At 44.0% G+C, this 22,156-nt stretch overlaps 2 protein-coding genes across 4 annotated transcripts; one reads left to right on the top strand and one right to left on the bottom strand.

The window, feature by feature from the left end:
- Nucleotides 1-13,150: 13,150 nt before the first annotated feature.
- Fbxl12 (F-box and leucine rich repeat protein 12) lies at nucleotides 13,151-18,901 on the bottom strand. Of its 3 annotated transcripts, none has more exons than XM_060370024.1 (3): nucleotides 18,479-18,901; nucleotides 16,392-16,464; nucleotides 13,151-14,567 (listed from the first exon to the last, which is right to left on the bottom strand). In XM_060370024.1, exon 3 carries the CDS (start codon nucleotides 14,565-14,567, stop codon nucleotides 13,746-13,748), a length of 822 nt encoding a protein of 273 aa, XP_060226007.1. In that variant the 5' UTR covers nucleotides 16,392-16,464; nucleotides 18,479-18,901; the 3' UTR covers nucleotides 13,151-13,745. The 3 variants fall into 3 exon arrangements, with proteins under 3 accessions (XP_060226007.1, XP_021508147.1, XP_021508148.1); XM_021652472.2 differs by lacking the exon at nucleotides 18,479-18,901 and adding an exon at nucleotides 16,572-16,702; XM_021652473.2 differs by lacking the exon at nucleotides 16,392-16,464.
- A 217-nt stretch (nucleotides 18,902-19,118) lies between these two features.
- Nucleotides 19,119-20,836, top strand: Ubl5 (ubiquitin like 5). Its single transcript, XM_021652474.2, has 5 exons — nucleotides 19,119-19,192; nucleotides 19,489-19,555; nucleotides 19,692-19,775; nucleotides 19,913-19,950; nucleotides 20,683-20,836. The coding sequence occupies exons 2-5, from the start codon at nucleotides 19,500-19,502 to the stop codon at nucleotides 20,724-20,726; spliced, it is 222 nt and encodes a 73-aa protein (XP_021508149.1). The 5' UTR covers nucleotides 19,119-19,192; nucleotides 19,489-19,499; the 3' UTR covers nucleotides 20,727-20,836.
- The last annotated feature ends 1,320 nt before the right edge of the window (nucleotides 20,837-22,156 follow it).

Below are 22,156 nucleotides of genomic sequence, written 5' to 3' on the forward strand. Positions count from 1 at the left end.
ATATAACTCAGGCTATCCTCAAACTCATGTACCATGGAGAATACTTTGAACTTCTGATCCTCCTTTGGCCTCCACCAGGGTTTCAAGCATGTTAAGTAAGCACTCTATCAACTGTGCTACAGTCCCAACCCCAAGTGTGTATACTTCTAGTTATTGGGGGAGTTCAGTCTCCTTTTTGCCAACATGCCCTCGAACTCCTGGGCTAAACTGATCTACCTCAGTTTCTTGATTAGGTAGTAGTATGTATGCACATCCACATTTTAATGTCTGAGAAAGGATCCAGAGCTCTGCATTGTGCCACATACCTATAATTTTGGTACTTGGGGAGGTAAGGCAGGACAATCACAAGCTCCAGGTCATCCTACATAGTGAGACTCTGAAAAACAAGGATTTATTGAGACATTGCTTAGATAGATAGATAGATAGATAGATAGATAGATAGTACCAGGCCATTGCTTCACAAAACCTGTAATCCCATCACTCAAGATGTGAGAGGAGGGGAGAGCTCAGTGGATAAAGCACTTGCCTCACAAATGTGAGGACCAAAGTTTGAATCCTAAGAACCCAAGTAAGTGATGTGCATGGCTGCCCACATTTCAGCACTCAGAAGGCAGATCTCCAAAACCATCTAGCTAAAAAGATGAGCTGAAAGACCCTGCCTCAATGAGTAAGAGCAATTGAGAAAGACTCTTTATGTCAGTCTCAGGCATCCACATGCATATTCAAACACATATACCATACACACATGCAACAGTGAATGGCAGGCACTGCCTTTAGTTGTTTTTGCTCAACAGAAGTCCCAGCCTTCCTGGGATTCCAAAGAGTAGAAGTTCATTGACCTTAGCTAACTTTAAAGTGCATTTAAAATTTTCCTGAATGTGTCAAATAGTTTCACAGTTGTAAAATATGGTCTATTTTGGAGGTAAAACTATATTTTGAAATTTGAAAGGCAGATTTATGAATAATGAGCCTATTGGGGTTTGGTTGTGTTGAACCCTGCGGGTCAGAGTAGCTTCATTTGGAATGCTTTCTGCTAGGAATATTTTCAGATAGAATCTAGTCCAGGGTCTAAGAAGTGGGCTTCGTTCTGTGCTAAATATTTTGAGTTTAGTTTTGTTGTTTCTGTTTTTTGAGACAGGGTATTATTATGTAGCTCTGGCTGGCCTAGAACAAACAATGTAGACCAGGCTGGCCTTGAACTCAAAGAAATCCACCTGCCTTTCCCTCTTGAGGGCTGGAATTAGTGTGTACCACCACACATGATTGCAGTAAATCTTTTAAAACTGCTTTGATACACTCCAAGCTGGCCATAATGTGCAAGCCAGGCCACTGTGGAGGCACTAATGCTTTAGCTCAGAAGTCCAAGCCAGCATAGACAACAAGGTTAGATCCCATCTCAAAAAATCAATCACTCTGCAATGGCTTTCTGCATGGTAATGCATTGATCCTTAGATGTTCTGCTGTCAGGACCCTTGATAACCAAAACCATCTTTCTCCATTTTTAGAAACAAACACATGCCTTGGCATGTGCCTTGAATCTCCACATTGAGGAGGCAGAGGTAAGCAGATCTCTCTAAGAGGCAAGCCATCCACGGCTACCTTGTCTCTAAAAAGAAAGACAGGAAGGAAGGAGGGAGAGAGGAAGAGAGAGAAAGAAAGAAGGAAAGGAGGAAGGAAAAAAAGAAAGACATGCAGGAGGTGTGTGTTTTGGATCAGTCCCTTAATCCCAGAATTCAGGAGGACAAGTTTGAGGCAAGTGTAAGCTACACAGTAAGACTCAAAGATATATAACCTAAGGGTAGCTTAGCAGAAGCAATTGTGGAAGGCTTCTAGTATGTACAAGGCCTTGGCTTTGATCTCCAGCACTTCCCCAAAACCGACACAGGAATAAACTTTTGAAGTACCTCATATAGGAATGAGCACTCCCTTCAGTGTCACACCTGAACTCCCTACATCTGTTTGGATTATATACTGTATTTATGTTTATGTTCTGCCTCATATTAACTTCTCGTGAAATAGATTTGCATTGAACAAATTAAAAATATAAATGGCTGAAAGATAAAAAAAAAAGATGTATAACATTTTTACTAGGAAGTATCAGAAACCTGCACACATTTTTGGTTTGTTTGTTTGCTTGTTTCTGAACTGGAACTTGCTTTGTAGATGAGAGATCCACCTGCCTTTGTCTTGAGAGTGCTGGGGTTAAAGGTGTGTGCCACCATGCTGTTGTCGAGCAGACTTTATAACCAGACTTTATAACAGCCTCAGAGTACACACAAAGAGACAATGGAAGAATGTGCCCATCCACACCCATCTTGGGCTGGTGATGCGGCTCAAGACAAGATGAATAAAAGTGCTTTCCAGAACAGGATGGAAGGAGAGAAATGATTCCCACAAATTCTCTTGGTCAGGCATGGTGGTGCACACTTTTAATCCCAGCACTTGGGGAGGCAGAGGCAGGTGAATTGCTGTGAGTTTGAGGCCAGCCTGACCTACAAAGCTAGTCCAGGATGGCCAAGGCTACACAGAGAAACCCTGTCTCAAACCACATCCAGTCAAGTGTAAACATCTTTTTAATGTCTCAACATTATAGTTGAGCTGCATAGTTCAATAACAGTGTTTGTCTAGGAGATACAAGGCCCTGAGTTCCTGTCTTTAGCAGCTCCAAAATTTTACAGTTATATAAATCTGCCAGACATCTTGGCTTATGCCTGTAATCAGTTAAGATCTGGAATTTAAGGCTAGCCTAGACTATATTGTGAAAGCCTATCACAGAAACTCCAAAACAACAATATACAACAAAGTATTAAAATTATGTGTAGTTGAAAACAAAAGAGGCTGGAGACATAAGGCAGTGGTATAGCACTCGCCCATCCACCACATCCACACAAAGGAAAATGTGAAGAAATCCAAGCTACAGTTCATTAGGGTATTCAATAAATAAGAGGAAATTACAGTCTACATGTTGGACTGACTATGTAGAAGAAATGGATCATTTCATGAACTGGCCGATTTATCAACAGAACTGTGATTTAGGGATTTGGACATTTGTTAAACTGAATGCAGTGACGTTCGGGGTCATCTCCAGCCACTTTGGGGCAAGTTCAAGGACAGCCTTTGGTGCCCGTCTCAACAACACCAAAAAAAAAAAAAAACCTTTGACAAGCATTTGTCAGCATGGTTAATTAACCCCCCACCCCACCCCGGCGCGTCCACTCCACTCTGATCCTTTCACCTGCCACATCCATCCCTGAGCTCGGTCCTATGTGAATTCCTGTCACTGACCGTATTCCCTGAAGCCGCCTTCGCCCTCCCCTCCCTAACTTTCCCTACACTTGCGTGAGTAAACTACAATCCCTCGGTCTACTCGAGGAAGGCGCGCAAGAAACCGGAAGCCGCCCAGACGTCTGGAAGCAAAACAGGAAGGGACACCCTGACCCGCTTCCTAGCTATGGTTCTCAGCGAGGGACCCGCACTCTTTACGGTTCCGGTCTGTAGTATGGAATTCCTCTTGACAGGGACATTCTGACAGGAATTCCTCTTGACAGGGGGACGGATCGTGGGAGGACACAGGTAGCCCCGGCCGTTCTTTTCTATGCATTTGCCATTTTATTTCTTCTTTAAACCACAAGGAAAGGATATTTTCGCCGTTGGATACACGTTAAAGGGCGTCCCCGACTGTCCTCCCGCCTATCATAGATCTGGCAACTGCCACGTGCACGGACGAGCACTGGGAGAGACCGGGCTCAGGAGTGGGTATGTGGACCCTGTCTGCTGAGCCCTAGATTCCTCCCCCAGGCTTTGGGAGAAAAATGTGTAGATGTATAGTGCATGTACATATTTGTATTGATTTTATGTACATAAATATACTTAAGTGGCTCAAGAGGACCTCTTGTGTTCTTAGGCAAATAAATGTTTTTGTTAATTTTTACAGCAGCTTAATTGAATTCAATACTTGCAAAATACTAAGAAATATGGGTAATAAAAAGTATTGAGGGGGCTGGAGAGATGGCTGATGTGTAAGAGAGCTTGCTGCTCTTCCAGAGGCCCCAAATTCGGTTCCCAACACTCACATGTCCTCTTCGGGGCCCTGTGAGTACCTGCATGCACAATGGTACACACACACACACACACACAAAAAAAAAATTTTAAATGAATTTTAGTATTCTTAAAACATTAAATTTTAAGAATCATCTTGGCATTCCACACTTGAATACTAATTTCTGACTAGCCATACTTCAGCTCTCAATAGTTTACGTATTGTTATCATATTGTTTTTTATTGTTCGTGTGTGTACAAACGCCCACCACCTGAGGTCAGAGGACAACTTGCAGGAATCGCTTCTCTCCCACCGTGTGGGTCTGTTGTATCACTCATCAGGGCTGGCTTTGCCTGCTGAGATGAGCTAGCTATTGGTCTTACTTATTGTTTTGTTTTACCTTTTCGGATTTTTGTTTTGTTTTTGTGTTTTGGTTTTTTTTTTTTTTTTTTTTTTTTTTTTGTTTTTTTTCTTTTCAAGACAAGGTTTCTCTGTATAGCCTTGGCTGTCCTGGACTCTCTTTGTAGACCAGTCTGGCCTTGAACTCACAGAGATCTGCCTGCCTCTGCCTCCCAACTGTTGGGATTAAAGGCTTTTTTTTTGTTTGTTAATCTTTTTGAGACAGGGTCTTACTATATTCCCTTGGATGGCCTTGAATTCACAGTGATATGCCTGTGCCTGCTTCCGAAGTGCTAGGATTAAAGACATGTGTCACCACACATGACCCTACTTATTCTTTTACAATTGCATACATATTTATAAGGATTGACTTTTTTCTTATTAGAGTGCAGAGAATTAACTGAATCTGGGATTTTGCATGTGACAGGCATGTATTCTGTTATGTGTTCTGAGCTATATCACCAGTGCTTTATTTCTTAGTTTTGGGACAAGTTCTCATTAAGTTGCCCAGCCTGCATTTGAACTTGCTCTATAGCCAAGGCAGTCTATTTTTGTGCTTCTCTTGCAGCTGGGACTATAAACTTCTACCATTAGGTCCATATATATTGTATATTACTTTTATTTTTTATTTTTATTGATCTTAGATTATTTTATTTGTGTATGTATATGCCTCTCTTTGTGTGTGTCTGTGTCTGTGTGCACACATGTGCATGCATACCCATGGAGGCCAGAAGAGGTTTCAGATACCCTGAAGCTGGAGTCACAGGTGGTACCCTAACTCAGTACCTCTTATTGTGTGGCAAGTACTTGACCTACAAGTCATCTTCCAGCCCTGAAAGAGTGATTTGTAAGCTGCAACCAAAGGGAGTGGGACCTGTTGAAAGGGAAGGGAGTGGAGGTGTGTGTGCTAAGTGTTCAGTGAGCAGGCTGATTACAGTTCCAAAAGAGAGCATGTTCCCACAGCATCTCTTCCAGATTTAATATTACTTATTTTCTCAGTTCCAATGATGTAGATAAAGGACAAATCGGAGAGAGCATGAAGTGACTTAATTTGACAGATGGAATTGGTTCCAGGCACTAGAATTAGTGGCTGACCCTGGAAAGCTCACCACACAAATTGCTTATCGCAGTTCTCAAGATGAGCCAGTGTTTTATATTTATAAGATACAGTCTCTTTAGATGGTTCTCATTCCCTGAAAAATCACCCAGTGTAACTGTTTCTGTGGGACTTTTACACACTCACACATCTGAAGGTGGAGTTACTTTATAGGTAACTGCCCAGACCTCCTGCCTATAGGAGCTGCAAAGAGTGTATGAAAAATACTTTAAAAAATAATTTGGGACTGGTGAGGTGGCTCATTAGGTAAAGGCACTTGCTCATAGACATGACAGCCTGAGTTCAGTTTCTGGGTCCCTCACTGGAAGGAGAGAACTGATTTCTGAAAGTTGTCCTCTGACCTCTACGCAACTGCCAGAGGAAGTTCATGCCCATCTTGTTAACACACACACACACACACACACACACACAAGTTTTAAATCTTCACTTCAGACTTTTGCTACATTTGCAAAGTCTCTGAATATTTATTTTATCCTATTATTTAAAGACAGATGTTGAGAGCCTTCAAGAGAAAGGGGATCATGAGAACAGGGTAAAAGAAAGAGATTAGCATGATGGGAAAATTAGAATGTGGGCCTCAGTGGAGTCACTTGTTGGTCATAGCATAGTCACAGCCCACTAGATGATTGGTAGGTTACTCTGGACCTGTGCTGGCCCCATAGTCAGCAGCTAAGCAATGCTCAACTCAAAATTTCAAAGATACATCCTTTGCTGGGTGGTATGTAGAAAGAGGTGGTACACTGGGAGCAGACTTCTTTGAATTTATGGTATTTTGTTTGTTCAGAAGTCACCCAAAGGGGACACTTTGCTCCATCTGGGACTCTCAGCTGTCTACCTCAAGGCGGCTTCCCCATGTCTGCTGCATATTTTGAGCATGCAGTTTGCTGGTGTTTTGCCACACATCCGATGCTTCCCTCCATCTTCTTTATACTGATTATGTTTACTTTTGTTTGTTATATGTAAAAGGAACTTTTATATGCCTGTTTCAGTTGTTTCCTTGGAGGCTTACTGCCTCCTTCTGCTAACCTAGGTATGTTTCTGAAAGCTTCTAGCCTCTGTAAAATCTAACCTATACCTAGAATGTTTTCAGCCTGAGACTTACTGCTTAATAAGCTCATCCTTTCTTGTTCTTTCTGAACTCTGGCTGGCTGGTTTAACTCAGCTGGTCTGGCTCAAACTACTCTCCAAGCTTAGTGATTCAATCTGCTTTCTTTCAGCCTCTCAACTGCTCTGCTTGGCCTCGAACTAACTTCAACAATCTTTCCTAATCTTCTGTCTCCTCATTCTCTGCTCATTCTGTCTTCACCTGTGTCTGTCTTGTCTCTGCAACCTGTCTCTCTATTACAGTCCTGGTAAAACTCCTTCCTCTCTCTGCATTGCCCCCCCCCCTTTTAATAATTTAATTTTTATTTTATGTGCACCAGTGGGAAGGTATTTTATGTGTATTAGTGTGAATGTGTCAGGTCCCTTGGAATTAGCATTACAGACAGTTGTGAGCTTCCATGTGGGTGCTGTGAATTAGACCAGGGTCCTTTAGAAGAGCAGACAATACTCTCAACCACTGAGCCACCTCTCCAGACTCACATAGCCCCTTAAGTAGCTTCTGTTTCTTCTCTCTTCTCATGAGAGTTGAGCATATCCTATTCTGTCAAGTCGTTATCTGATTCGTCACTTTTTCTGCTATTCAATCACTTTCAAACATGGGTGCTTTTTTTCTACAAAGATATTTTACCTACATTGTTTGGAATTAAAGGTGTGTATCACCATGCCTGGACCTAAGCTTTTCTTTACCTGAAACTTGCTCTATACCATGCTAGCCTTGCTCAGATCTGCATGCTGCTGCCTCCTGGGATTAAAGGTATGTTTGTCTTCCAGCCAGATCACTGGGACCTAGAAAGTCTTTGGATGTGATCACTTGCCAGAGCAGCCATGTTCTAAATTAAAATTTCTCTACATTTATATATTTAGTAAACTTATTCAAAAGAAAAAAATAACAGCTTTTGTAGAGCAGTCTATGGATGGACAGAACAGTGTGCTTCCTAATCACCATGGCAAGTGAAGGCTTTGTTTCTCTGAGCTAACACTTTTTGACATGTAAAGTAAGAGTATTATAGTTATCCTAGTGGGTAGCATGGCTTACAGATTATTTCCTGGCTCCAGGTGAGACAGAGCTGTTCTAATATCTGGCAATAATGTGTAAATCCAGTCAGGCATGTTAGAGCCTGCATATAACCTCAGCACCCAGGATGCAAGGTAAGAGGATCAGGAGTTCAAGGCTAGCCTGGGCTATGTAAGATGCGCCAAGAAAGAAAGAAAGAAAGAAAGAAAGAAAGAAAGAAAGAAAGAAAGAAAGAAAGAAAGAAAGAGAAGAAGGAAGGAAGGGAGAGAAAGAGAGAAAGAAAGAGAAAAAAGAAAGGAGAGAAAGAAAGAGAAAGAGAGAAAGAGGAAAGAGAGAGAAAGAAAGAAAAGAAAGGGAGGGAGGGAGGGAGGAAGAAAGGAAGGAAGAAAGAAAGGAGGGAGGGAGGGAGGAAGAAAAAGAAAGAAAGAAAGAAAGAAAGAAAGAAAAGAAAGAAAGAAAGAAAGAAAGAAAGAAAGAAAGAAAGAAAGAAAGAAAGAGATTAGCAAGATGACTCTGAATAAAGGCACTTGTTGCCAAACCTGTTGGAAGTTATGGGGATTTTGTTAAATCTGTAGATTGCTTTTGGTAAAATGGTCATTTTTCCTATGTTAATCCTACCATCTTTTGAGCATTGGGGATCTTTCCATCTTCTGTTATCATCTTTAATTTCTTCAAACATTTGAAGCTCCTGTCACACAGGTCTTTCTCTTACCTGGAAAGGTCACCCCAAGATATTTTGTATTATTTGTGAAGAGTGTTGTTTCATGATTTCTTTCTCAGCCCCTTTTTTGTTTATAGGAAGGCTACTGTTTTGGTTTTTTTTTTTGTTTGTTTGTTTGTTTGTTTTCTTTTTTAGTTAATCTTGTATCCAGCTACTTCACTGAAAGTGTTTATCAGCTGTCAGAGTTCCCTGGTATACTATCACACTATTCATCTGAAAAAGTGATACTTTTCTTTCCAATTTGTATCACCTTTATCAACTTTACTTGTCTTTTTGCTCTAGCTAGATCTTCAAGTACTATTTTGAAGAGGTATGTAGAAAGTAGACAGCCTTGTCTTGTCTCTGATTTTGGTGGAACTGCTTTGAGTTTTTCCCTATTTAATTTGATGTTGGCTTTAGGCTTGCTGTATATATTGCTCTCTTATGTTTACTTTGTCCCTTGTATCCCTTATCCCTCCAAGACTTGTCATGAAGAGCTGTTGGATTTTGTCGAAGGCTTTTTCAGTGTCTAAAGAGATGATCATGTGAGTTTTTTTTTCTTTCAGTTTGTTTATATGATGGATTACATTGAAGGATATTTGTATGTTGGAACATCCCTGTATTTCTGGGATGAAGCATACTTGATCATAGTGGATGATATTTTTGATGTTCTTGGGTTTGGTTTGCAAGTATTTTGTTGAGTATTTTTGCATCAATATTCATGAGGGAACTGGTAATTATACTTGTTGACTCTTTGTATTGTTTCGGTATCAGGGTGACAGTGGCCTCACAAAATGAATTGGACAATCTTCCTTCTGTTTCTGTTTTGTGGAGTAATTTGAGAAGTATTGGTATTAACTTTTCTTTGAAAGTCTGGTAGAATTCTGCACTAAAACTATCTGGCCCTGGGCTGCTTTTTTATTTTTTATTTTTTGAGATTTTGATGACTGCTTTTACTTCTTTAGGATTATAGGTCTATTTAGATTGTTTATCTGATCTTGATTTAACTTTGGTAACGGGTACCTGTCAAGAAAATGGTTCATTTATTTTCCAATGTTGTGGAATATAGGTTTTTGAAGTAACACCTAATGATACTTTGGATTTCCTCTATGTCTGTTATGTCCCCCTTTTTGTTTCAGATTTTATTTGGATAATCTCTCTCTGCCTTTTAGTTAGTTAAGGGTTTGTCTATGTTGTTGAATTTTCTAAAAAACAACAACAAAAAAAAAAACAAAAACAAAAAACAAACAAAACAAAAAAACCCAACTCTTTGTTTCATTTGTATTGTTCTCTGTTTCAAAATTTATTTCAGCCCTGAGTTTATTTCTTGTCATCTAATCCTGTTGGGTGTGTTTGCTTCTTTTTGTTCTAGAGCTTTCAGGTGTGCTTTTAAATGGGTAGTATGAGATCCCTCTAATTTCTTTATGTAAGCACTTAGTGTAAGCACTTAGCGCTTTGTGTCCCATAAATCTGAGTATGTTGTGCCTTCATCTTCATTGAATTCTAGAAAGTCTTTAATTTCTCTTTTTATTTCTGCCTTGACCCAGTAGTCATTCAGTAGAGTTGTTCAGTTTCCATGAATATATAGGTTTTCTGTTGTTTCTGTTGTTTAAATCCAGCTTTAATCTAGTCTGATAGGATACAGAGTTATTTCAATTTTCTTGTATCTGTTGTGACTTGCTTTGTGACAAAAGTATGTGGTCAGTTTTGGAGACAGTTCAGTGAAGTGTTGAGAAGAACATATATTCTTTTATGTTTGGGTGAATTGTTCTGTAGATACCTGTTAGGTCCATTTGAGTCATACTAACATCCGATAATAAAATTAGTTTTCTGTTTAGTGTTTGTCTGGATGACCTATCATTGGTGAGAATGGAGTATTGAAGTCTTATACTAGTAATGTGTGGTTCAATGTATGATTTAAGCTTTAGTAATGTTTCTTTTACTAATTGAGTACCCTTGCATTTGGGGCATAGATAATCAAAATTGAGATGTCATCCTGGTGGATTTTTCTTTTGATGAGTAGAAAGTGTCCTCCATCTCTTTTAATTTTGTTTAGAAGTTTATTTTGTGAGATATTTGAATGACTATACCAGCTTCTTGGGTCCATTTGCTTGTATAATTTTTTTCCCAAACATTTACTCGGAAGTACTGCCTATATTTTGATATCAAGGCGTGTTTCTTGTATGCAGCAGAATGGATACTGTTTCCACATCCATTCTATTATCCTCTGTCATTTTATTAGGGAATTGAGTCCACGGATGTTGATATTATTGATCAGTGATTGTTAATTTGTTATTATTATGTTGCTGTTGTTGGTGGTGATGTGTGTATGTGTGCTTCCTTTCTTTTGGTTTTGCTGGTGTAAAATTACTTATTTCCTATGCTTTCATGGGTGTAGTTAGTCTGTGCAGTAGTTTTCCTTCTAGTACCTTCAATAAGGCTGGATATATAGATATTTTAAAAATTTGAATATCTTGTTTTCTCCATCTATGATGATTAAAAGTTTTCCTGGGTGTAGTAGTCTGGGCTGCCATCTGTGGTATCTTAGAGTCTGCAAGGCATATGCCCAGATCTTTTTGGCTTTGAGTCTCCATTGAGAAGTCGGGTGTAATTCTAATAGGCCTGCCTTCATATGTTACTTGGTTTTTTTCCCTTGCAGCTTTCAGTATTTTGTTCTATATATTTGGTGCTTTAATTATGTGCTGAGGGGACTTTCTTGTCTGGCCCAACTGACTTGGTGCTCTGTAAGCTTCTTTTACCTTTTTAGGCATGTCCTTCTTTAGATTAGAAAACTTTTCTTCTATGATTTTGTTAAAACATTTTCTGTGTTTTTGAACTTGGATTCTTCTTCTATTCCTATTATTCTTAGGTTTGGTCTTTTTATACTGTCCCAGATTTCCTGATGTTTTGTGTCAGGAATTTTTTAGATTTAACATTTTCTTTGATCAATGTACCAATTTCTTCTATGATCTCTTCTATACTTGAGATTCTTTCTTCCATCTCTTGTATTCTGTTGGTGGTACTTGCACCTGTAGTCTCTGTTTGCTTACCATCTCCAGGATTCCCTTAGTTTGTGTTTTCTTTATTGTTTCTTTTTCCATTTTCAGATCTTGAATAGTTTTATTTCCTTTACCTGTTCCCCCCCCCCATTAGGCTTTCTTTAAGGATTTTATTTATTTCCTTCCATTTTCTGGATTTCTTCAAGGGATTTTATTCATTTTCTTTTTAAGGACCTCTATTATCTTCATAGTTTTTTTTATGTCATTTTTTTATGCTTCTGCTGTATTGTAATATTCCAGGGTTTCTGCAGTAAAATAGCTGGGCTCTGGTGGTTTCATATTGGCCTGGCTGTTGTTGTGTACTTACACTTGCATCTAGGCCCATGTGAAGACTTTGTATTCTAAGGCAAGAAACATACCAGCTCTCTTCTGATGGGTGAGTTTGGAATAAGGAACTGAGTGTCTCTAGCTCCGCATCCTGCAGGCTCCACCCACAGCAGGTGGCGAGGCCACAGATGTGCTTTAACCCCCAGCCCAGATCAAAGTGATACACTCAGTATCAAGCATTTGGCACCTGCATGATCAAACTGTTCTAATTCAAAAAACAGGAAGAGGCTCCAGCATACACTGAGCCCCACCACCAGGCCTTGGCCCCAAATCTGTGATCTGACAGGTTCTACCTTTCTCCTGTTTACTATGCTACAGAAATGTTGTTTCTGGAAATATGCAATTCATTCCTGCATGTCTCCAATTATGGGAAAATGCATGCATCCACTCATGCCACAGCACATGTGTGGAGGTCAGAGGACAATTTACAGGTGTCAGTTCTATGTTTACCATCAGGATGGAACTCAGATTATCAGCTTTGGCAGAAAGCAGCTTCACTAACTGAGCCACCTCACCAGGAGCTCATTTTGTTTTTTTGGTGCTGAGGGCAGAATCTTGTACATTCAAGGGAAGGGTTTTGCCACTGATCCATACCCTGGAACCCAATTTCAGCGTCTTGGCCTTTCCTGTCACCTCTTAGCTGTTCTCTTATGTCTCTTCACCTTTCTGTGGAGGGCCACCCTGCCATCCCTACCAAGTGTCTGTATCCCATGACAAAATCCAGACTCACCGTCTGAGAGGCTCTGAAATGATTCCAAGGATGTGTTTTTGTTTGAGAGTCTCGATCTCACTCCACTATAGACCTCGCTGAACTCAAACTTGAAACTCCTTAGCCTCCTGAATACTGAACAGGCTTGTGCCATGTCTGACTCATGGATGTATCTACCTCTTTAGTCCCTTGCCGTCTACACATGGAGCTGCAAGGTCTTCCCTTTGTTCACTGTGCAGCCCAGTACCTGGGAAGGGCTGGTAATAGAGCATTTGTCCGGCATGCTCAAAGCCCTGGATTCCACCCTTAGCATCCCATAAATAAGGAGTGGTGGTGTACACCTAAAATCCTAGCACTTGGGAGGTGGAGGCAGGATAATTAGAAGTTGAAAGTCATCCTTAGCTACAAACAGATTTCAAGGTTATTAATGAGTTCCTGTCTAAAAAATATTAGCATGGTAAGATGGCTCAGTGGTTACAGGCTCTTGCCACCAAGCCTTAAGACTTAAGTTTGATCCCCAGGACCCACAGGTTATGAGAGAACCGACTCTCACAAGTTGTCTTCTAGCCTCCACACATGTGCTGTAACACACACACAAAAACACTAAACAAGATAGATAAAGCTGCCTTGTGAATAGTAAGTGTTGGGAGATATGATCCTTGTTAAATAAATGGAACAAACTTTGAAAAACATTATTTTTCTTTAATAGTAAAATATTATATGCTGTAGAAAACTTGAAAAAGGCAGTATACAAAATACAATTGAGAAACTTTTAGAACACTAGGACAGTTCAACAGCATGGCTCCTGTGCCTCCAAAGCATGAAGGCAGACCACCAAGCAGATCTTAGAGCCCTTGCTCCCATTCACTTGTACCTGACCATTCCTGAAAATGGTCCCGCTATCAGGGTCTTCTGGGATCTGTTAGACATTAAGGCTTCCTGGGGCTCCTATGTGATTCAGCAGCACAGCAGTGCTTGCCTAATTGATCCCCAGGAACTGGAAAAAAGGGTGGGGGGGGAGGATTACAAATGAATCATGAGGTAGCTATGATGCCTATTCCTAACCATGTGAATTGGGCCTCCCAGAGGCTGGATGACAAGTCTGAGGTCACTCTAATTACAGATAACCCTAGTTCTGGAGGTCCCGAGGGCCTAGTTTCCTTTCCTTGTGACCTCCAGTTCCCTCAAGCCTAATTAATTTCCATGCTTCAGTTTGGTGCTTAGAAGGTCAACTTTGAAATCTAGGACAGGTCCCAGGGATGGATGGGTGATGCCTTTACATCCACCAATCCATGGATTCTTTGGGACAAGCCCTGACAATAACCAGGCAGTTGGGCAGGCCCTTACATAGGACCTTCTCTGCCTCCTGGCCCTCCCAGCCAAGCCCTTGCACCTCAAGCACTCTAAGCTTAGGCATGGTGAGGCAGGACGACACAATCTGAGCGGGTGTGGGCATTTCTGGGGTGATGAGGGGACCCTGGAAGCACAAGCTCTCCAGGGCAGGCATTCCCTCCAGGAAAACCAGACCCTGGGCTGAGAGGCCCCCAACGGTCAGCCGAATCTTGCGCACATCTCGGAGGTTTCGGCTGATAGCCAGCAGGGTGCTGTCAGCTGACAGGGTGCAGCCCAGCACCTCCAGCCTTTTCAGGTAACTGAGCTCCTGCAGGCTGGCATCCAGCCCGGTCTCAGTGACTCGGTAGGTGCCACCCAGCACCAGTGAGCGCAGGGCTCTGAAGCGGGTAAGGCCCTGCAGGTGCTCGTCACGGAAGGCTGGCACTCGATCCAGCACGATGCACTCCAGCAGGGGCAGCACCGTGGGGTCCACCTCCTTCTGCAACCAGGCCATTGAGATCTCGCAGCTGTGCAGCTCCAGGGTTCTCAGCGTGGCAGGCAGGCTGGTGATAGGCACCATGCTCAGATCAGCCACGTGCAGGCACAGGCGCTTCAGGTTGGGGCACTTCTGGCCCAAGGCCCGCATCAAGGCGGGGGACAGCTGTGGGGCATGAGAGCCGGAGAACAGGTAGCCGCCCATGCGCAGCGAATGGAGCCGGGACGCCATGTATCGGCGCAGGAGGTGCCACATGACTTTCGGCCGCATCTGTAAGAGCCAGAGATTAGGGTGACTGGGTGAGAAGTATGGCGTTCCCAGAGGATCCACCTGGCTGGTAACAGGCGTGCCTGAGACCTGAGTTTGGGTCTCCCCGGGAGTCTACTCTTCTGCCAGCTTCCTTTCCTAAAGCAAGGCAATTTCTTTTGTTGGCTATCAAGAGTCATGCACTTAATCCCGGCTAGTATACAGGGGAGGTTGAGGCACGAGGCGTTCTAGCCAGCCAGTCTAGTCAACCCTGTCACAAAAACAAACAAACAAACAAACAAACAAACAAGGCAGAGTCCAAGGTTTTGGTGCACACCTTTAATCCCCACAGGGCCCAGGGCAGACAGGTGACAACACAGACACAAGGAAGAGGATCTCTCTAAATTCCAGGCCAGTCTCAGCTACAAAGCAAGCTTAGGCTACATAATGAGATCCTGTCTCAAAGTAACAAAACAAAACAAATATATTTACACATACATATATATATGTAAAATAAGTGTAAGGGGCTGAGGACGACGCCCTTACACTGACCTCTGGCCTCCACACGCTCTTGTACACACATGCACCTGCACCTGTGCAAACACAAACATGTAGGTGCATGTACACAATATAAACTGTGGTCAACAAAATGGTGCGGTGCATTTCATTATATCTACATTTTACCCAAAACGAAAAAAATGCTGGATAGAACAAGTGATTCATTGCTGGTGTTGTGATACAATCCAGGATCCTGCCATGATTTTGGTTTTGGTGGTTCTGGACAATGAACCCAGGGCTCCACACAGGCCAGGAAACCACTCTATCACTGAATCACAGTTCCAGGCCTTTCTGAATTTGTATTTCAAGACAGGTCCCAGCTAAATTGCCCAGGCCGGCCTTGAATTTATGATCTTCCTCCCTTAGCCTCTGTAGTAACTGGGATTACAGGCCTGTAACAGGCCCAGCCTTATGCTATAAATATTGTTGACCACTTTCTGACAGAGAAATTTAATTATTTTTAACAATTATTTTGTGTAGTTGCTGGAGAAATGGCTCATCCTTTTGAAAGGTGTCTTGACCTTTCCTATTCTGTTACTATAAATTTTTGATGGACGGGTAGTTATGGCATAACTCCCAGCACTTGGGAGGTAGGGGAGCACTTCAGTTCAAGGCCAGCCTAGTCTACAGATTAGAGTTTCATGGAACTGTTACATTTAAAGATGTATTTGAGGAAGCTGAACTCTGTATTCTCAGTACATGGTCACTCATATTTAGCTCAATAATAATAATAATAATAATATGATGTTACTCTGAGGTAACATATTTTTGCATTGACAGACTGTCTCAAAAAACTGAAAAACAGATGCCGGGGATGGGGCTGTGTTAGTAAATGTTGCATTGCCTCGCAAATGCAAAACAGCACTCAGGAGATTGAGATTGGTTAGTTGGAAACCGGAACATGGCTCAGTCTGTTAAGTGCTTTCCTAGCATTCAAAACGCATGAATTCCATTCCTAGCATCACAGAAACCAGGCATTCCGGCCCACGCTAGTAATCCCAAAATTTAGAAGGTTGAGGTGGATTAGAAATTCAAGGGTATCCTCATCTTCATAGAAAGCTGGAAGCCAGTCTGGGCTAGAGACCCTTTCTCAAACAAAACAACTTCCCCTCCCCCCAAAGAAAGAAACAAGAAACAAACCAAAAAAAAAAAAAAAAAAATCCAGAAAAATAAAAGCCTCAAGAAACTATCAAACACAATTAAGTAAAAGAAGAAACACACACACTAGAAAACAAAGCAAACCAAGCAAGGACGGCGGCTCTTCTCGCACGGCCCCCAGGTCCCGCATACCGTGTAGAGGGTCAGGTCGACGTGTCGCCACAGCCACCGGTCATCCACTAGCCTCTTCCAGCGGTGACAGACCCTGGAGGAGTGGACCGGCCGTTAGAACGACCCCGGGCCGCTGGGACCGGATTCGCATCTCCTGCGGAGCCCCTGCCCTGCTCTGTCCCCCGAGGAGCGGGGCCGCACCTGGAGATGCGGATCCGGTCCCGGACCGGGAGGTATGAGAAGATCTCCAAGAGCACCAAGTCTGGGAGGTCAAACAGCGTCGCCATGGTCCTGCCGTCCCGCGCTTCCGTTTCCGGCAGCGACCGCGCTCCCCTGAGGGCGCTGAGGTGGCCGGACTGGCCAAACCGGAGCGGCTTTCGGAGGCCTGCCGAGGATCCCTACTGTCCTAGGAAAGTGCCTGAGGTGCCGGGCCCGTGCTGGCCCGGCCGGACGACCCTGAGGGCCGGCGCTGACTAGGCCAGAGGGCCTTGGCAGCGAGTGTAACTGGAAGCGCGCAAACCCAGAAGGTATGGCTTGGCTGAGGAGGAGCCACAAGGCGTGGCCAGAGCCAGAAGGGAAGACGAACGGCAAACCTAAAGACGTTCCAGCACGAAGCCAGGAACGTCTCAGGGGCGTAGCCATGAGGTGGAGCTAAGTCTAAGCAGCAAACCCAGAGGGGACCAGCTGGCAACCCAGAAGCCGCGCTCTGGCGGGGAGGGGGCTCAGGGTGTGGCCAGAGCCGGGACACGTGGCGAGCCAAGGCAAGCAGGCACGGTTCCGAACGGGCCGAGGAAAGCCGCACGCCTAGAAGGCGTGGCTCGAGCGGGCGGGGAGCGGGCGTGGCCAGGACCAGGGGGCGAGGCTGAGGAAAGGCCGCGCACTCCAAAGGCGGGCCTTTGGGGGAGAGGGAGAGAGCCTGAAACAAGACAGAGCGACGGAGGGGAGGGGGTATGGAGAGCGAGGCCGAAGTACTAGCAGCATTTTGCCTGATAAGGAGCGACTGAGTGGAGGGGTGTAGCCAGGGGCAAAGGAGGAGATTGGAGGTGGTCAGCCACAATGGGAAGGCGTGGCTTAAAATGGAAGAGGCCAGGGGGCGCGTCCAGCTAAGGAACTAGCGAAATGCCCCGAAGGCTTAACTTGAGCTGGAAGAGCTTTAGGGAGGATGCCAAGGCAGAGACCAGCCTGGGGCCGGACCCTGAAGGCATGACCTAAGCACGGGAAAGGTAACACAGCAACAATCCCAAAAACCATGACTTGAGTGGGAAGGGGCTCAGAGGTGTGGCGAGAACCAAGTGAACTAGCTGGGACCGAAGACAAAACTTATAAAGCCTAGTTTAGGCGGAACAAGGTCCGATATAGGCGATGGGATCACGTTTGGAATGGGTGACCGACGAAGGGAAAGGCTGGGGGTCTTAGGTCTCGGGGGTGGTTAAGAGCAGGGATGGAGCCCTAAATAAAAGCATCGCTGGGCTGAATGTGCAGTTCAATGAGAGCCTTTGGCTGCTACCATGCCCTAGATTCGACCTCCAACACCAACACAAACAAACAAAAACTCCAAGGAAAAACGCCACTTTTCTGGGACTTGAGCGCAAGATAAGGCCTCCGGCTCACTCTCCAGTATGGGGGTTGGGTAGCGCCTGGGAAGTCTTTCAGAACGTAAAGCATTTGGGAGAGATTGGAACAGATCTAAGTGCTAGGGACGAGGAGCAGGACTTCATTCCAGACGGAAAGGTGTGACTGGGGTGGGAGGGTCGGACAGCAGAACAGCCAAGCCAGGGAGGCGTGGCCACAAGCCGAAATTGAAAGCAGAAGTAAAGCGTTTTCCTGCCTACGCATAAGGATTAAATTTTGTACAAGTGGTATTAGGTAAGCACAAGGCCCTGGGTGGATTTTCTTTTTCTTTTCTGAAACCGTCTCCTACAAAGTCCTGTCCCAGAATTCACTATGTAGACCAGGTTGGCCTCTAACACACAGGCCTATAATACCAGCAACTTCCGAGGCTGGACACGAGGATCACAAATTCGAGGTTAGCCTGGTCTGTATACCGACACACTATCTCAGAAAAAAAAAGTCAAGCTAATTAAGAAAATGAGTCAGTAAATACTTGCCTTATTGAGAGTCCTGTCTGCTAGGAAGGAATCGTTCAATAGAGGCGGAAACTAGATGAATTTAAGACGGGATTCCTCTCCCATCAGTTCTTGCAATTATGTAATCTGAAACAAGGTGTTCCTTGAAAATAAAATAAAATAATCCAAAGCAGAAGATCTTTCCCGGTATGCCAACATCTTCGCAGGCAGGACAGAGACACGCGGACTGGTGCGCAACGTGACCTCCCGTCCAGGATTTGGCTTAGTTTTCACCAACCAGAATCGCACCCTGGGGTCTCGGAAACAGTCACTACGATCAGAGGGGAAAGGCAAGTGCAGGGTCGGAGGCTGAGCTTTGAATGAAAGCGGAGAGCCCGACAGCGACAGGACCTGCGTGACTCCAGTTTCGCTCATCCCTGCAGCCGGGTTCTAGCTTGGGAATGGCAGGTCACCGCCCTAGGTCTCTTCCACAACGGAGGAATCTCCAACACTGGTTCCAACGTCCGCAGTAAATACACTACTATGGTCTGTTAGTCTCACAGTCTTCTTATCCAACCGCCGTTCATCAGGACTGGGCCACAGAATCGCAAATCTTCGCTAGCCCGGAACCCGGAAGCACCTAGGGGCGGGTGTTTCCGTTATATCACTTCCGCTTCCTGCTTCGAGCTTAAATCCGGCCAGGGTTCAGCGTTCGTGTTACAAGTTGTGTCGTCGGTAGGTTCCAGGAGATTGCAGGTGAGAAAGCTAAAAGGAGAGGCCCGGTGTCGCGGGAGGCTGCCGAGACCCGGGAGCATAGGGGTTGCTGGAGGCAAAAAGGGCTGAATCCGGAGCTGGGTTTGAGGAGTTAAGGGGTGGAGACGCGGTTCTCTGGGGTCTCCACAATTGAGACCGAAGGCTGGGGCTGTAGGGGGTTTGTGTTCGGTGTTCGGAGAGGTGAACAGAGAATCCAACCCAGGAAGGTACTTTGGAGGCCTAGGCGACCGCGAAAGTCCTGACTCTGCTGCCTTCCATCTCTTTCCCACGCGGTGTAGCTCCAGCCACAATGATTGAGGTGGTTTGCAACGACCGTCTAGGAAAGAAAGTCCGCGTTAAGTGCAAGTATCCACAGAAGGGCAGTGGTCTCTGGGGCAGATGAGGGTTTTGGATGAATTTTAGTTAAATGACGCAGATGGGAAGCCTAATATCTTTCTAGTGTACCTCTTCCTTCCATTTACCTTAACTCCTTCGTGCCCAGCACCGATGACACCATCGGGGACTTGAAGAAACTTATAGCGGCCCAAACTGGCACTCGTTGGAATAAGATTGTTCTTAAAAAGTGGTAAGTGCGCCGGGATTAGGCTAGAAGGTTTTGGTTGGGGGAGCAACTCAAGTCAATCCTGATGAGGGGTCAGCTTGTTTTCAGGAAAAAGCTACCCCACCTCCCATCAGTTTCTCTGAAAGGTATCTATCCCGTAGGTACACGATTTTTAAGGACCATGTATCTCTGGGAGATTGTATCCTTTTCCTGACTGATAAAAAAAACAATCCACATATTTATCTTGAGTTCTTGTTCTATACTGAAAACTGTACAGAAATGATTCAAGTGTTTAATTTAGAATATTGCCTATTGTGACTACGGAGAAAATGGAAACTATGGAAATATTTTGTTGGTGAGGAGGGTAGTTAGTGAAATAGTTTAACTCAGTCAAAAGGATTTTGACATTCAGGTTCAAAATGAGCACCACGTAGGTGTTGGACAGGAGTTGCAGGTGGAGTGTGATTACAGTTGACAACCTTTTTTTTTGTTTTGTCTTGTTTAATTTGTGGGTGTGGAGGGTCAGGCTCATTTGCCTGCAGTTATGTTTGTGTGTCACGTGCATGCCTGCTGCTAGCAGAGACCCGAAGAAAGCCTCAGATTTCCTGGAAACACCCTGTGAGTTTCGGAACTTAAACCAGGTCCTCTGGAAGAACAGCTGTGAGCTGAGCTTCTTCAACTGCTGAGCTATCTCTTCAGCCTGAGTATGAACATTGAAGAAAATGCATTATTGTTGTGTGTGTGATGGGGTAGGGGACACTTGGGGCTCAGAGTGTACACTAGGGTTTATAGTTCGTGTTCTTAGAAAAAAGTAGCAATTCCAAAACTGCTTCCTTAGTCCAGGGGTGGGTATTGAGCCACAGGACCCAGCTGTGAGTGCATGGAGGGTAAAGTCAGCCCTCAGTGAAAGTTCCTTAATGCTCTCCTGCAGATGAAATCCACGATGGGATGAACCTGGAGCTTTATTACCAGTAGAGGGGAATTCCTCCACCTTGCCCAACCTTGCTTTCCTCTCCCATGGCTCATTTAACACTGTTATAGATGCTCATTTTTAACAGTCCACATGAATAAAAACTTTGATGCTGCTTTGCTGCTGTCATACTTGTTTTGTTTTGAGACAGGGTTTCTCTGTGTAGCCTTGGCTATCCTGGAACTCACTCTATAGACCAGGCAGGCCTTGAACTCACAAAGATCCTCCTGCCTCTGCCTCCCGAGTGCTGGAATTAAAGGTATGTGCCACGCCCTACGCTGCTGTCATATTTGTATGAGAATTGTATCAGGGGAGAGCTGGTGTTAAGGTTCAGGGTACTGCACCTTTAAAGGAGCTCAAGATTGACTAGAGAGGCTGGCCTGGTGGTACACATGTCACATCTCAGCACTCGGCAAATTTTTGTCACGAGAAGTCTCATGTAGACCAGGTTAGCCTTGAACTTACTGTGTAGTACCAGTGATTTTGAACTCCTTCCGCTTACCAGGACTGAAAGAGGCCTCTACCACCATGCCTAATTCGGTAGGGTATTGCAGGATATTTGATCTCACTCTGAACCCCAAAATTATGAACTGTAAAACTCTTGTTTCTTTGGCGTGGTTGAGCCTTATCCCATACCATTAATCCAGGGACTTTCTGTTTGTTGTAAACTGGTTATTAAGGTGTGATTTACCCAGTCCTAGTACACACCTTTAATCCAAGAGTTTCCTGTACACAGAATTTAATAAAGTTAACCCTAGGTCAAGAGGCAGGGCAAGAATCCAGCTTACAGGGATTAAAGAGGAGAAGGGACTTCGAGTTGAGGGATATTTAAGACAGCTTGGAGGAGAAGACAGAGCTATGAGCTCAAACTCTGGCTTTAGCTTAGGCTTCAGCTCAGCTCTCTGGCTTTTTTTGGGCTTTGAGCTAGTAAGCCTTGGTCTTCAAGGTTTTGTTTTTTGTTTTATTTTTTTTTGGCCTTTTGCTCCTGGGATGTCAGCCGAGCTAGTGAGCCTTTTGGGTTTTTTCCATCCAGACCTGAGCTGAGAAGGAAGGTTAGCTGGTTACTTTATCTGCCTCTCTGAGCTAGCAGGTTTTTACCCCAGCATCTGGCTCCTGAGTCTTTATTGGTTAAGTAGAACGGTTGGGGATTTTCCTACTTTTAAAACAGTATGGTTTTTTACTTAAAAGAAATTCCTGGGAGCTGTGGCTGCCCATATATGCATTATCTTCATCTACCCTTCAAATGTGGCCAAGTTTGGGAAAGTAAAATTATCTTTGTTTCCTGTACCCTTAGCTAAATACCAGAGGCTCAGTAATTTTTGGAGAATGGTGGGGGAGGGGTTGTTTGTTTTGTTTTTAATGAGATGGAGTGCTTACCCTTAAACATGAGGACTGGAGTTTGATCTCCAGAACCCATGCAAAAATGCTGGATGTG

The sequence above is a fragment of the Meriones unguiculatus genome, chromosome 1 (assembly GCF_030254825.1).
Source record: "Meriones unguiculatus strain TT.TT164.6M chromosome 1, Bangor_MerUng_6.1, whole genome shotgun sequence".
Taxonomy (NCBI): domain Eukaryota; kingdom Metazoa; phylum Chordata; class Mammalia; order Rodentia; family Muridae; genus Meriones; species Meriones unguiculatus.

Excerpts from the sequence above, each read along its gene's own strand:
- Ubl5 (XM_021652474.2), top strand. The coding sequence starts at position 19,500 with ATGATTGAGGTGGTTTGCAACGACCGTCTAGGAAAGAAAGTCCGCGTT. Across the intron at positions 19,556-19,691 it reads AAAGTCCGCGTTAAGTGCAA|CACCGATGACACCATCGGGG; the intron begins GTATCCACAGAA and ends CTTCGTGCCCAG. Across the intron at positions 19,776-19,912 it reads AAGATTGTTCTTAAAAAGTG|GTACACGATTTTTAAGGACC; the intron begins GTAAGTGCGCCG and ends TCTATCCCGTAG.
- Fbxl12 (XM_021652472.2), bottom strand. The coding sequence starts at position 16,657 with ATGGCGACGCTGTTTGACCTCCCAGACTTGGTGCTCTTGGAGATCTTC. Across the intron at positions 16,465-16,571 it reads GACCGGATCCGCATCTCCAG|GGTCTGTCACCGCTGGAAGA; the intron begins GTGCGGCCCCGC and ends CCACTCCTCCAG. Across the intron at positions 14,568-16,391 it reads TCGACCTGACCCTCTACACG|ATGCGGCCGAAAGTCATGTG; the intron begins GTATGCGGGACC and ends TGGCTCTTACAG.